The 15,629-nt window shown below is 43.5% G+C and overlaps 1 protein-coding gene across 1 annotated transcript in view; it reads left to right on the top strand.

The window, feature by feature from the left end:
• The window catches only part of PPP1R1C (protein phosphatase 1 regulatory inhibitor subunit 1C), a 47,309-nt gene that overhangs the window by 20,912 nt on the left and 10,768 nt on the right, over window positions 1–15,629 (top strand). The window contains 2 exon segments of the mRNA XM_059853216.1: window positions 1,247–1,284; window positions 3,109–3,169. Of these exon segments, the coding sequence (XP_059709199.1) occupies window positions 1,247–1,284; window positions 3,109–3,169 (99 nt within the window).

Below are 15,629 nucleotides of genomic sequence, written 5' to 3' on the forward strand. Positions count from 1 at the left end.
AACCCTGAGTATGAGTGATTTGAGTATCTTTCAGAGAGAGGGATAATGGGAAATACTTCTATTGAAAAATCTAGTAAATCAATTAATGTTTGCAAGATGCCCAGAGACAACGGTAAAGAATGTGATAGAAAATGTGATCCATCCATCTGCAGGGCCTGGCTAGTCCCCTCATACACAGCACACCACAAGAGGCCAATACCTAGAGAATAAGTCAGATGAAATGATCCTGCCTAGGCCTAATTCTTTGCTCAGACCTGTGGTTACAGATCTGTCCCACCTCAGTGAGGATTACACACTGATAACTGCCAGTGGAAAATTTTAGGAAGCCCATTGAAACGGTGAGAGATGGATGTCTGTGTTTTTAATGACATTTTATTTTATTTAGGACTCCAAACTGCTGTGTATCATCTATCCTGCATGATCTTTGTCAAATATGTGTGAAAGCATCAGCAGAAGACAGATACTTTCTGGCCATTACCCACATGAAGACAACAGCAGTGAAACAATTTAGCTCATACAAAAGCTGGTTATGTGCCATGGTTAGGAGGAGCCTTGAGCCTCCTCTGTGTCATGCAATCTTAGCTGTCCATACAGATTCTCAGAGGCACTTCTTTTTAATAGAAGTCCCAAGTATTGCCAATTCTGCCATACATATAGTCTAAAGCAAATGAAACAAAAGTAAAGTAAAAAGATCAGGAAAAGTTTCAGTCTGGTAATGTCATAGATTTTTGAGGTGAAAGGTGGCTCTTTGTTAAGCTTTGTTTTGTTAATTTTACACATTACTGCAAGGCGCTTTTCAGTGCCAGTGTTGGTACCTCAATAACTCACCTGAGGTGAGGTTCTTGTTTTCACTTGAGTGCAGTAGAACCCTTTGTGGGTTTGCCTCACACCCTTTGCCAACCGTAGAAGAGAGCTCAGAGCTGGGCAGAGCAGCCCTGCACCCTGCCAGCCCCAGCTGCAGAGCCCTGCTGCCAGCCAGGACAAAGGACCTGCTGCTGAAGGAACTCCAGTGCTCGCTGGTATTCAGGGACAAAAACGGGAGTTAAGTGCTTCAGATGCAGTGCTTGTGTCTAAATGCTAATCAGGGCCTCTGGCTTTCTGAGACACACAAATGAGAAAGAAAAGCTGTAAGTTAGAAGGTCAATTTCTTATTTACAGCAGTGCTGTAGGTTCGTGGCAGAGTTACAAATGTTAGCCCTGAGAAACGCTTCTGTACTAACTTTTCTCTTTTCATGTTTTTCTCTAGAAAAAGATGAGAAGAGAACAAACATCTCACAGGCAGAGGTAAGTGATTTTATTTCTTTTTTTAAACATACTTTTTGTTAAAATAGTTCTTGTCAAAAACTCTTGGAAACTCACTGATTCACCCCAATGGATACTTTTATTACATGGTCATGCCATCTGCAGCAACACAGCCTTTTAAGAACCATCATTTTCAAAGCAGGGCCGTGTAAAGCTGTGTTCTGAGTTCTGCCAGCCCCCTGGAGCGGGGAGCTGGGAGAGACAAGCCTCCCCTCTGCCTTGCTGCCCTGCCCTGTCACAGCACTGCCAAGCCAAGGTGACCCTGCCAGTTCAGCCCACCCCAGGGTTGCTGTGGACTGCAGGTCACTGCTGGGCACAAGCACCTCTCCACTCTCTCCATCACCTGTCAAGCCTACAGCAGGCAGTGCAGTCCTGTTGTCAGCACAAGAGCTGAAAGCTGGCTCCTCTGATCTCATTTTCTAACCTGCCCTTGCATGGTTCCTCCAATTCCCTGATCTCCTTCTCCTTCACCCACTGCTCAGAGCAGCAGGCAGCACCTTAAATAGCAGCAGGAGGTATTGATTGGCTCAAATCTGAACTCCAATGCAAACACATGAAGATTTACTGGCATGAGGTTCACCAAGCTATCCCATAGTGTTTATAAATAGCTTTCTCTTTCCAAAGAAGGCAATATTTTATTTATAAATGTTATCATTCTATCCACTGTGATAAGCTAAGTTAATAGGATTAGCCCTACTTGTGTGAAACATGTCTCAAATGTTCCATGAGGAAATAGAGCTGATTAAAATTCAGAGTCTATACATTAGGCATTTTTAGCAAATGTTTGGGTAAAGGCAACATCATTACTACAACTAGAAATTGATAAAATGGGGGGGGGGGGGAAAGCTTGGTTATGCACAGTTTTCCCTTTCCTAACCTTTTGGTTAGGAGTGTGATATGGTACTTATGTCTTCCAAAGCTAGCTGAGGGTGTACTGGATGAGGCTTTCTTGTCCTTTTTATGTAGACAGAACTCAAGTTGGTGAAATACTGACACCAATTTAGCTGCTTTCATTTTGCAAAAGCTGCTCTGAATATGCTCCAGCTAGTTTTTGCTAACTAAACATTGATATAATGTAGTAATACCATTATTACTCCATGTGTATTGGTATAAAATAATAATGCTGTTATTACTCTATGTGTCAATTTACTGCCATTATTTTGGAATAATTTGTCTTTTGTGCATAGATGGGATTTTGGGGCCACACAAAGTTTAACTGAATATGACACTCCAATGAGGCTCAGTTAAAGTCTGAGTGATTGGTAGCTGAAATTATTATCTTGGGTTTAATAGAACACATTGAAAAGGTACAGGGGGAGGTATCTTCCACTTATTTATATTAAAATGTATATATTAATACTTCAGTACTATCTTACACATGCACATAATCACTGATCACATTGTAATTGGAATGCTGGCTAATGTAAACCCTGCAACTATTTTAATATACACAGACATTTATTTGCCTTAAGAGAATCAATTACACAGGCTGTTAAAAGCACGGGCTATCCTAATTTTATGTTTAACAATATTTAGATAGAGTGAGGGGTAATGTTCAGTAGTATTGGATCAGTTTTGCCTGGGAGTCATAAAGGTTGTCCATTAAACACATATTTTTGTCCTAGTTTTCCTGTGTGTTAGCTTTCCTGTGGCAGCCTGGGAGCTGGCACCAGTGGTACCCGGTGTGTTTCTCCCAGCAGCTCTCTGGTGGGTACTCAGACGGGTGCCCAGGGAGCTGCCAGGAGCAGAAGGCTCTGTCTGTGTCTGTGTCTGTGTCTCACTGCCCTCTCTGTTTGTCCCCTGCAGTCCCAGAGTGCCTCTCCCAAGCAGAGGAAGCAGAGTGTCTTCACCCCTCCTGCCCTCAAAGGTACTGTCACCTCCTGTCCTGCCGGCTCGGGGCTCCTCTGGCGGGGGCACAGCAGGACCAGGGCACTGCCACAGGGTCCTGCCCGGCCACCACTGCCTTCCCTCTGCCCTGGCACTGCCCACCTGCCTCAGGCTGGCATCTCCCCATCCTCAGCACTGAATCTTGCTGCAGTTGCAAATTGAGGGGAAAAAAAAAAAAAAGTTTTTATGCTTTGATTACTTTGCTGTAACAGAGAATTCAATGCCAAGCTGTGAACAGAGCTTCTTGAATATGTAAATTCTTTTGGTGCTGGCCCCATAGAGTTCTCTGTTTCTTATTTGAAACCACTCCCCCATATTCTGCCTCTCATTTCCAGGCAGCTGTGAAAAGGAGAACAACCAAAACCGTGGTCTGGGTATGTGACAACAGGGTGTGTGAAGACTTTCTTGGGAAGATAAGGAAAAATGAGAAGTCTTGATAAAAGTTTTGAGGGATGCTTTTTAGGAATACATACAAAAGCAGCAGGGATATCACCTGGGATCAGAACAGCTGCATTTAGGCCTTGCTTCTTCTGTAGCTCTGAACAGAATTTGACTGGATGGTGATTGCAGTGAAGCAAGATCTGTGGTGATTCACCAGCACTTCTGACTGACACTTGTCAGAGCAGGCTCATTTTCAGACTGCAGTCTAAAGGCCATCCTGCCAGGTGCCTCTTGGTAGAAGATGAACATGTGAATTTCCATTTGCCTGTTTAACACAGCTTATTACCTGGGATATCTGATTAGTTGTGTGAAATACTGCTGCTGTCATGAGGTAATCTACCATATCAGCCAGTTCTGCGTATCTCATTCTGTAGCTGGAGTTCTCTAGTACTTGTCCTCAAATAAAATATCACTCAATATCACAACTGCCACACAAGACTCTGTTTGCCAAAATAGGCTGAAGTCTGTGTGCTGGATATTAGAAATAATCTTATGATGTTGAATATCAATATTTTTTCTAGAAGGAAAATGTTTTGCATGGATAGCAATATCTATCTAATCACTGCTGTATTATTTTGCTGTGCCAGCCTAAACTAAATACTGTGCAAATGAAGTGCAGTGTAAACCAGGTCCTCATAGCTCCTCTCCTGAACTGCATGCCTTAGCATCCCTGGACGTGTCCAAGGCCAGGCTGGTTGTGCCTCTGGGAAGCCTGGTCTAGTGGGTGGTGTCCCTGTCCATGGAAGGGGGGCTGGAATGAGATGATCTTTAATGTCTTTTCCAACCCCAACCATTCTATGATTCTGTGATTCTATTATTTGATATATGTGGGGGTATATTTTTTCCTTCTGCCATTGCACTTATTAAACTAAAATTCAGCATTATTATCTGTCTAAGACCACCCCCAAATATTTCAGTTTCATCATTACAGAAGCTTCCTCTAGCTCAAGGCTGGGCTGTAGCTGCTGCAGCAAGCTGTAGCAAACCTGGTGCAACAGGCAGGTTTTTATTACTCTATATCTGTGTGTACTTTGGCTCCTGCTTTTATTTTCCTAAACAAAAACACACCAGAGTTCCTACAGACAGAGCAAATAGCTGACTCATCTCAGAGCACTGTTCTTTTTACTGGAATACAGTGTGCTGGAAAAATCAATGGGAGAGCTATTGATTTAAGTAGTAGACTCAGCTGGCCAACCAGATAACAGCTGGGCATGGTGTGCTTCTTAGTATTGTATTACCAAACCTAATGGATGTCAAAGAGGTTTTCCATTTTGCTGCCATAGATATTTCTTTCCTAACCTGCCTCACTGGTGTTGAATTCCATGCTGGTCTGTAGCAGGCAGTGCTGGCAAAAGTCAGTATCTGAAGATTGCATCAAATGAATCCATCCTATTTTCTGCATGCTGTGATTCACCTCTTGTCTTGCCTTAGTTTTTTTCTATGTTAAGCAGCAATCTTAACAGAGGATTCATCACCTCCAGTTCCCCTCTTTGTGTCAGTTTTCCTGCTATTACTCATGTGCTTTCATGCCTTAACTTCAAATTTTCTCATCCTTTAAGGTCTTCTTCTTCAAGTGTGAAGGTTGGCTGGAACCTCCCTGTGAAAAATACCATAAAAGCAACCACAGGAATGTTTTGCAATTTGAACAGTCACCACTTTTGCCTTGGGCAATCTTTTCCAGTCAGCTCTCAATGTGTAAGGCCTTTTTTGCCTATTTACTAATCTGCTTCTTGTTCTTCTTTTGTAAGACAAAACCAAGAAGAATCCTTTGATCCCTTTCCAGAGTAAATGTCCAACTGTTTTAGCACAGAGGTCCATCCATCTACCAGAGCACAAACAGCATCTTTAGAAGTGTCATCACCATTCTGCTTGGTGGGCTAGAGGAGCCCCGGGAAGCCTTGCTGGAGGCTCATTTTTGACCCTCACACTTGCCAGAGAAGTCTAAAATGGGATGAGATGGAGACATCCCATCCCATTTTAGACAGAGAGGGACCACGTGAAGGCATCTTAGACTGCCAGGGCAGAAGAGGATGGCACTTACCCCAGGTAAAGGTGCTTCCTTGGTGTCTCATCATTCCCACTTGAAAATCAGAAGAGCAATTTGAGTCTCAGAGCTGCAGCTCTCCATGCCAGGGCACGCTTGGTGCTCAGGCAGGTCTCCTTTCACCTAGGCAGGCACGTTTTGTTCCTAGCTCAGCTCATCCTTGGAAGGAAGAGCAGGCAGGAAGCAAGGTTTACACAGACTAACAGAAGTCAGCCTGAGCTGTTCCCAAACCTGCATTGCTCCCTAGAGGTCCCAAACCCCCACATTATCTCCCAGCTATTGCTATTAATACTGGTGGCTATTTAAACACCATCAAGGTCTCCCCCTGTGAAGGAAGTGCACGTTCCCAAGGGATTTGAGGATTTCATTAGCAGTGAGTCTGCTAGCCTGGCTGTGCTAGAGAGCAGGGAACCAGGAAAACTTCACTCATCTTAGTTCACTCTGCAAGAGGCTGTTCAGATCCAATCAAGACCCTGCTAATTTCTGCAGGCTTTGAAGAAAGTTACTGTGGCTGGCTGTGTTCACTGGACCACCTTGGCAATGAGGAGCCATCAAATCCTAATTAAAGTCATTCCCCACGCAAGTAAGAGATACATTTTACTGTTTTCCCTCTCAGCCTTTTGGGAAATAAATGCTTTAAATTCCCCTCCTAATGTATTTCTCTTTGCATAAAAACAAAGGCCTTTTCCTGAGCTAGGCCCCAGGTACAAGATTTGAAATGGGATTAAATCAGAGTTGTTATAAATCTAAGGAACACTCAAAGACATTATTTTGGTTTCAGTCATTGAAACAACCAGAACTCACTGGCTTTTCCCAAAGTGCTCAGACCCAGGGATTTGATACATGCATAATTCTAGTATTTACAATGATGGTTGATATTAAATGAGCTCTTTCTAGCTTCTGCCATGAATTTCAGATGCTCTGCTTGTTTAGTGCCCACTTGTTCGTCTCTCCAAAGGAAACAACATGCAGAATAAATGATTAAAATCATGATGTCCCTCCTGAAATATGTAATTTATTAGAAGCAATTAGTACAGTCTGTGGCCCTCATCCAAATTTGTAACCCCTCAGGCCAGCCTGGCGATGTCTGATGCATCTCATTACTTTGTGACTGAAGGTTAACGACAAACGTGGGGAGAGTCTGGAGACATCCAAGATTATTGTTAGTATGGTAAGCACCGAGTTTGGAGCCCATGAGAATCGTCGAGGAACAAAAATCTCAGGCTAAATTTACTTCAAGAGGCACAAGAATGAAGTTTCTAAGGCTTTAGCAGTCTCTGCAGAAACTTGTATCATTTTACAGGCTGCCTTTTTACGTGGCAAACTCTGCAAAGAGCTTCCAGTGTTAACTAAGCACAGCAGGGTAAGAGCATGAAACATCCCACTATTCTAGAGAGAAAAGTACCATGTGTTTTTGTGCTTCTGCTTCATACATGGCCTTACATTTAATTTGTAGGAAATTAATGTCAGCTGTAACATCAGGCATCTTCCACAGTCTTCTAACATCAAGGCCAGGCCTGTGAGGATTCACAAATTGAGCTGGTGCCCAGTCAAACCTTTCTTATGTGGGTGAGTCACTTTGACTCAGGCATTTGCACTTTTCCAGTCTCTCCAGTGATGATCCTTTTTCAAAGATGATTGTGCTGCACATCAGTCACATGGCCAGAGCAGGAGATGGAGATGGTTTTCAATTATCCTCTCAGTCCTCAGTGGTATTTTGGCCCTCCTTCCTTTTCCAGTAGGCTAAATGGCTGGGATAACTGCTGGGCAGGGAGCTAGGACTGCTGCACAAAACCAGGCAATGTCCAGTGGCTGCAGCTGTTCTTGAGGCTGGGCAGTCTTCCTCCAATGCCTTAGTAGAGCTGCCATATCCCTGGAAAAACATCTGTTCTTTAGCCTGGGAGTACCAGCTCTTCAGCACATTCCTTTTAAGTAGAAAATGTGTCTCAGTAAGTTGTTTCTTGGGGAACAGAAGGCTGAGCTCTGCCTCCTTCTTCATGTGCACTCTCTTGTTTGTTCACCTGTTGAGATGGGACAAAATGCCATCAACACACTTCATTTCCTGGGCAGAAGGCCCACAGCTGTCTGGACCTGCTGAAGAACTGGGAATAGAAGATTCATGCTGCAGTTTTGTATCATTGTGGTTTTTCCTTGTCCCTAACTTGGTGACAAGAGGGGCAGCTTTGTTTCCCAGACTGCTTGTTCTCATCATTTAGATACTGTTCTTTCCACATCTGAGTCAGTGCACCTCGATACAACCACAGCACTTGATGCAGAATGGCCTTGAATGAATTTCCTGGCTATCTTTACCAAGATGTTACCTTCTAGTGCCTGGTCTCTTTCCCCTTCTCTCTACCCTCCTCTCTCTTTCCTCAGACTTAAACAGTAGGATGATGACAGTAGATATAATTGAGGAAAAAAAAAATAGTTAAATGAATCAGTGAATCACTGAGTTGGTGACAGGGTAATCAGATTGCTGCCATCTCCAGCTCAGCTGGCTGCCACTGTTCAGTGCTGCCCAACACGCTGGCAGACACTGCTGCAGCCTGTATTTCATTTCTTACTGTTGGCAGCTTTGAACACATCTCATCTCACACAGCTGGCAGCTCCTGCTTCAAAATGGTTCTGGCCTTGGCTGCAACAAATACTGCAGCACCTATAGAGAGACCAAGGTGTCCAGTGGAGACTGAGCTTGACATCTGTCCCATGGGAAAACTGGGATGTTTGTGCCACAGCCCCTCTTGCCTGGAGTGTAGAAGAGAGGTTTGTGTTGAGCACTAATGTCAGTCCCTAAATTACCACATGAGGTCCAACACAGGCCAAAATCTGGGGGAGTATTTCTGCTGGCCTCATCTGGCTCAGTGTGAAATCCACATATCTGAGAGCTCCTTCTAATCTTGTGCAATGAATGCTAAAGGGGACCCCTTCTAAAGGTACAACTGAATTTTTATGATAGAAGCTAATCTTGGAAAAGTGCTGTGAAACAGCATTTATGACTTGAAAATAGTGTTATTAAGCACTGTTGTGTTAAATACAGGGCAGTGTAAATATCACACTGTTTCTAAGCAGTAACAGACAACATTAAAAACCTTTCAAGAGCTAACAACATAAATACTATAGAACAAAAATATGGGAGACATAGTACATGTTTTAAAATGTAAATTAGAAATCCCAGGAAGGGCAGCATGTGTTCTTCTGGTTACTTTTTTTACAAGATGTATTTATAGTGAAATTACAAAGATTTTGGCAGTGTTGTGTTCTGAATGGAAGCAGCTTTTGAAGAAAAGATAATATTTTTATAGGAGAACATGTAAGATTCTTAGGAAGTCAGCCATTTGACAGGGCATTAAATTTTATTTCCTTGCTGTATGTTCTGTGCTGGAGGTTAACAACCAAGCCACATGGCAGACACTGACTGCAGCCAGCCCTACTGTAATAAATAATCATTGCCCCTCTGTTTCACCTAAAGCGTTGTAAATCTGGAATTTGATCCCAAGCAAGATGGCAGAATGAAGACCTCGATTGCACACTGCTGCTCCTGCTCAGTGTTTGACATCTCCCAGACAGGCAGGGCAGGATTGTGCAGTGAGGGCAAGAGCATCAGCCAGGGCCTCGCTCCCCCTGGCTCTGGGCACCCTCCTCCTGCAGCACTGCCAGGGGTCCTGCTGGGGCACTGGGGGACCCTGCTCAGGCTGCTTTGGGGGTTCTGGAGGTAGATGCAGTGTGTACTTACAGAGGAACCTCTCAAGTAGTGTATTTCTAAAAGCCCCCACAGCGGGGGGGCTGCTCTCATGGAATTTACCCTGAAACAGAAAAGCCTTCCCTGCATTTGTAGCTAACTGCATGTTTCTACAGCCCCTCTTTGTCTATTAATGGCTCCTCTCCAAGTAGTCAAATTTCAAATATAAAAATCCCCACCTCCAAAAGGCAAAGCTTTCATAAAACAGAATGACTACAGGCAAGCTCAAGGTTAATAGTGAGTTTGTGCAACATGAAGGGCACCCCTGTGCAGGGAGCAGTGGCATTAGCCTGACACAGCCAAACCATCCCACCACCTTCCAGCCAGGACTCCATCAGCTGTGCTGCTCCTTGTCAGCATCTGCAAGTGGGTGCAGGCTCACAGCATCAGCCAGCTCTCACCACCTGCTCTGAGTCCTCCTGGGATCAGGGCAGTGATTTCCATGAGAGTGGCTCCTGGCCACAAGCTGCTCCTCCAGGGACAGCAGCTCACCATTAGCTCTTGTGCTTCGGGTGTCACCCTGACCCCAGGGGAGGTCCCAGCAGCACATTAGCTTTGTGATATCTCTGCTCCTGAACAACCTGCTCCTTGTTTCTGTGGTTAAGCCAAGAGAAACATACAGAAACCATGCTTCTGATTTTTAGGGACCATCTGTGCTGGGTTTCTTGTGGTGGGGATGTTTTCTGGGTTTTCAGAATATGATTTTTTTTTTTTTCCCTTTTGAAGTGGATGCCTATTTGAATTTATCAAAAACCAAAAATTTTCTACAGAAGGCCCTGTGGTTCTTCTCCCCTCCATAATTTCTCTCTTCCTTCACCCCTTGAGATGCAACATTGCCCAGTATAGCAAGAACACAGAGTTCCCAAAACCATCCTCCAGAGCTTTGGCATGGAGACAAGAACACGAGCAGCCTGAAGATTTCAACCACATCCTTTCAGGCCTGCAGCTAGGACTGAGTGCTCACATGAATTATGTGTGACTGTGACCAGAAAAACACAGGAAATACTGCAGCTAGCATATGGATCTGAAAAGGGATTCATTTTCCTGTGAGCTGCACAGGCCAGCAGGATGTTGTTGAAAATCTGATGGAGCTGCTAGTTTTTCTTGAAACGGAAGGAGGGAGGATACTTCAGGTTTTTCAGCTCTCGCACAGCCTGAGAAGAACCAGTGTTATTCCACTTATAGCCAGGAGAGACGATTAGCAGGCTCAGAGCAATTTACAGACACAATTTCTCTCAACACAATTATTTCTATCAACACAATTAAAGGAGTTGTGGGGTCTAGTGACTGCTCAGAAAGGAAAGCACTGCCCTGAAGTGTTTGCTGTGGTTGTCCCAGCTCGGGGGGCACCACTGCTGTGTGTGCTGGCCCACAGCACACAGTAAAGGTGCACACACACCTGGTAAACCCTGGCAGTGGTGCAGGTTGGTGGGCTGCTCCCTGCCATGGCACCTTTCCAGGTGACAGGGACACAGGGCACCCACAGGCCCCTCTCCAGCTCAGCTGGGGCTGCTGCAGACACGACCCTCGAGGAAGGAGTGGCCCTTGGAAGGGAGGGCAGGGAAAGCACAGGCACTGCCAGAGAGCAGCAGGGTGAGTGGCTGCCTCTGGCCAGCACCCAGTGCCCAGGGGCTGCCGTCTCCTGCCAAGGCAGAGGGAGGCAGCAGCCTTCTCTTTTTTTATTTATTTTTTTTTTCCCAGCAATGAGGAGAAATTTTGTAAATTTTATAAATTCAGCTTTCGATGTCCTTGCCATCTGAGAGTAAAGAGTTTTTAAAAAAGCAGTGGGATTTTTGGCATGCAGGCTCCCTCTGGTGACTCCTAGTGCAGCTCCACTGTTGCATGGAAAGAAGATGCAAGGAGTGGAACGATATTAAATCTGACTAATTTCAACTTAAAATCTGTGAGGTTACTACATTGCTACATTCCACCTGCACTCCAGCAGTATTCCCCACATCCCATGAGTGGTTAGAGCCTGACTTTTATTTCAGCTCACTCTTAGCAAGAGCTAAAGTAAGAAGTGTAAAAACTAATTTTTAAAGAATCTATGGCTGTGATCTGAATGTGTCTAAACCTTTAGAGGAGAGCCTACCTTTTCTGTATTCTGTCTATATTTTCCCCAGTTAAATTGAGTATACTGATATTCTTGCTGTGCTTCCCAGAAAAACTGAGAGCTTTGCTTGTTTTCAGACTGTGGCAATTCTGAGTGTCAGGTAGTGTGTCTCTGTGGCATAATTGCCTTCTGCTTGTACTGGCTGCTGGCTCTGGGGTATTTGGATGCCTTTGGCAAACCAGTAGGTTTATCACAAGTTCAAGTCACTCACACAATGAAGAGCCACCAAAGATTTTGTCCCAATGTTGTGCTGCCCTTGGCACCTGCAAGGTGAGACTGGGTGTATCTACTGCAATGCAAATAATTCGTGGTGACTGCATTTGATGTTGAATAATGCATTTCTTAACGTTGGGGTTTAATTTTCCAGCAATCAAAAATACTTAAATATAAGAGTTTGGTGGGGTTTCAGTTGCCTATAAGCTGAACAAGGTAAAATGAAAACATTTCAAATTTAAGATATTACTAGAGATGTCAAACTAAAGCTTTAACTGCTCTCTTTTCTCCTCACCCAAAAGCTCAGAGACGTTGTGCCAGACCTAACTCTGAAGTTTAAGCTAGGAATTTGATTTTGCTGAATTTCTCTACCAAAGAAGTGCCCTGGTTGTGCAGAAACATTATGTACTAAATTGGTTTGCATTTGTTTTAAGGGCGTGAAAACCTGTCTGCATTACTGTGTAAAACACCATCAATTGCTACAGTCCAGTTTGTCTCCCTGGATTCAAGGGATTGTACCCTTCCTCTGTTAAAATTGTTCCTTGCAGCAAAGCAATGCTGCTCCCTGTCTGCTCCCAGGGCAGGAGAGCCACCCAAGAGTCCCAGTGGGAAGTACAGGGTGCCTACACCCAGCTGGGAACGTTCTGGGTGAGAGCTAATTGGCACAGACTGAGCCCTTCACAACGTGGAAATGACACCAGCAGTGAAAGCAGCATCCCACAGCTGCCCAGAGCCAAGTGTCACCTTCCAGCCCAGGGGGTGACATCTTCTGTGGAAGCACATTCCCTGCTGCTGTAAGACAGCTCAGCAGTGTCAGTTTGCAAGGGTGATGCTGTGTGCTAGGAAAACCTCTCAGAAGCAAAAATTAGGACTTGTTAGGGCAACATGAAGAAAATATTAATGGCCTTTTATTTATATGCCACCCATGAAGCAGCTGTAGTGGGGATAATAAGCAAAACACTTGCCTATCCATCACTTGTTCAATCATAAAAGGTTTTTCTAGTTTTGAAATTGCTTATAAAATATGTAAAAGAAGAAGTAATTTCAACATTTACAATAGTACTGATGTGAGTTTATTCTGATGCCAAAATCCTATCTCCTTTGTCATCATAGGAAGGATCAAAATGAAGATAATAATTTTAACTCAGTAGGGAATTAATCAGCAAACTAACAGAGAAGCTTATAGAGGTCTGACAAAAGGAAGAGACAGGATTAATTAAAAGTGAAAGCCACATGGTACATGGAAGTATAGCAGAGAAACACCACCTTGGAATTTTGGGTGGCCAGCAAAGATTTCACTCTTGTCTTCATTTTGAAAACTCGCTGGAAATATTTTCATCCTAACCTTAAAAATCTCAGGCTGCACAGAGTATTCAGCAAGAAATTTACATCTAACAGTAACTAAATTTTTTTCTGTATCTGCCCCAGATCATGGAAAGAAATGATAACCACGAAAAGAATAACAAAAATAGAAAATAAGGATCCAAAATATAAAATGCTGGGGGTGTCCTGCCAGACCTGGGGATGAAACAGAAGCAGCAAAAGCTGTTCAGTGATTACACACAGGACTTCATTCTCACCATTACATAACTCAGGCTTCTGCTTCTCAGTATCACAGCCTCCTCTTCTTCAAGGATTCTCTCCCCAAAGGATGTGGCAATAAGTTTTTTCTCAACTATTAAGGTTTCTTGACTTCAGAAAAATTCCCATGTCAGTCAATCCAAAAAATGTAGAGCCACAGTGTAGTTGTCCAGGAAAAAAGTGAGCAGCTGGATAATGCTGTCCACTAAAAACTGAAGCCAGATAAGAATGCCTTAAGAAAACTGAAATACAGCTTCTTGGAAATGGCTGATGAAGTTGGGGAGATTAAAATGTTTTGTCAAGCATTCTCAGTTAGATTTTGAAAGAAAAAAAGTCCTTAATTACCATTGTGTTTTGAATGTGTACAAAAATCAAATTAATTTTCCCCTGGCATGTATGCATTTTTGTATATTTAACAAACTAGGCAAAACTAAATGTTCTGCTATTGCTAATTTTTTTGGGGTGGATTTTTTCTTTCTTTCTAAAACTGCAAAATTTCAGAGGCATTCTCCTAATCATGAATGAATGAAAATTGTCTGGCTTCAAGGAAGGGCAAATCTGCAGCTATTGAAGCCTGCTACTGTCATTTTTAAAAGTGCTCTGGCATGAATCCATCCTGCTTAAACCAAGTCAGGCATGGAACTACCCCGGGCTTGTTACAGACTGCCTAGTGAAAAATCAAGCCCTGGAAGTCTCTCTGCTGGCTGGACAAGGAATCACAGACAAGTGCATTCCTTTTTTTTTTTTTTTTTTTTTTTTTTGGGGGGGGGGGAGCAAATCACTGTAAGTAATCACAGGAAAAAATGCTAGGCTTTGTTCCTACTGCTGAGAAATTTGCAGCTAAGCAGCATTTTCCTTTTTCACTTGTGCTGGCTGTGCTGCCAGAACAGCAGTGTGCAGTGGGCTTGCCCTGCCCTGGGTCAGCCATCCCAGCCCTTCCCAGCAGCACACTCTGCCTCCACTGCAGGTGCTTGAACAGAGCTTCGTTTCTCTCCACCATAAAAAGAGCTCTGCCAGCCAGTGTATTTTTTAAACTTTAACAAAGATTGCCATTGGGATGGATGTAATTTAATGTGAAGTTAAAACATGTGGCATGGATCAGATGTCATGCTGCTCTCCTGTCACAGTGCAGCTCACAGAGCAGCTAGGTGCAGGTGTCAGCCCACGTCAGGTCCAACAAGCTCAGATTCCTTCAGCTCAGGTTCTTCAACACAGCATTTTCCCCAAGAATTAATTGCTGAAGGCAAATCCCTGACAAATGCTTAGGCATTTGCTTTGAAGGCTGGTTTGCACAGCACCAGCAGGAGTTTGGGACAAGCATACAGACAGACATAACTGTGCTGTGGTAAGAGAAATGGCCAGAGAGCCAGTCAGAAATTCCCCATTAAGAACACAAGAAATAAAACAAAAATATTATAAAAGGGAAAATGTTCTTGGTTGCCACTATTGGCAGGAACAGATCAGAGGAAATAAACTCATGACACTTGATTCCCTTCCTCACACAGAAGTTACCAGTTAATCTTTGGACATATTGGGAGCAGAACTCTCTTGTTTCATCCCCTGTAAAAGGAATAGTAGCTGTGAACAAAGCATTTGTTCCTGGGACAAGTGGAGGGCTGCTTTTGTAAATGCTCACTGACTTCAAGGCCTGGAAAGGACCCTTATTTTTGTAATTGAAGCTCTGGCATTAAGCACAGCCTCCAACCTAACGCTACACTTGATCCATATTTGAGGTTGAACAATGACATATATTGAATGCAGAAGTTAAGACTTCTTATGAAAGATTTATCTAATTCTCCCTAACCTTTCCTTTATATAAACAAGGGTAGGATGATATGTGCAGGTAGGATGATAGAATTGTTTTATTTTGTACATAGCAGTCTGTATCACTAAAATTTGGCCTGTCCCTACCTCCAAACAGACTTGCCTCCTGTAGCTGAAATACTGAGCATTGTTTCATGCTGTCTTTAGCATCAGCTTTCCCAAGTCTGGGCTGATGTGATTTTCTAGCTGTAAAACTTCCCACTTTTAGCCTCCTAGCTTATTTTAAGATAGTCAGGCTGCAGAGTGGCTCCAACTGGATGCATAGGCTGGAGAAGCATGTGGTGAATCCTAGGAATGACAGAAGTTGCCTGTGAAAGTGTAAGATGGTTTAATTTAAAGAAGCTGTATTTAGAAAATGCTACTCACTAACTTTTAAGGCCAGTGAGTTCTAAGACATAATTTGTGACAGTAACAGAACTTTTGACTTCTGTTATTACAGAGCAGCTGATTAGAGGTTTGAAAATGTGGCCTTTTATTTGGTGGAA

The sequence above is a fragment of the Haemorhous mexicanus genome, chromosome 8 (genome assembly GCF_027477595.1).
Source record: "Haemorhous mexicanus isolate bHaeMex1 chromosome 8, bHaeMex1.pri, whole genome shotgun sequence".
Taxonomy (NCBI): domain Eukaryota; kingdom Metazoa; phylum Chordata; class Aves; order Passeriformes; family Fringillidae; genus Haemorhous; species Haemorhous mexicanus.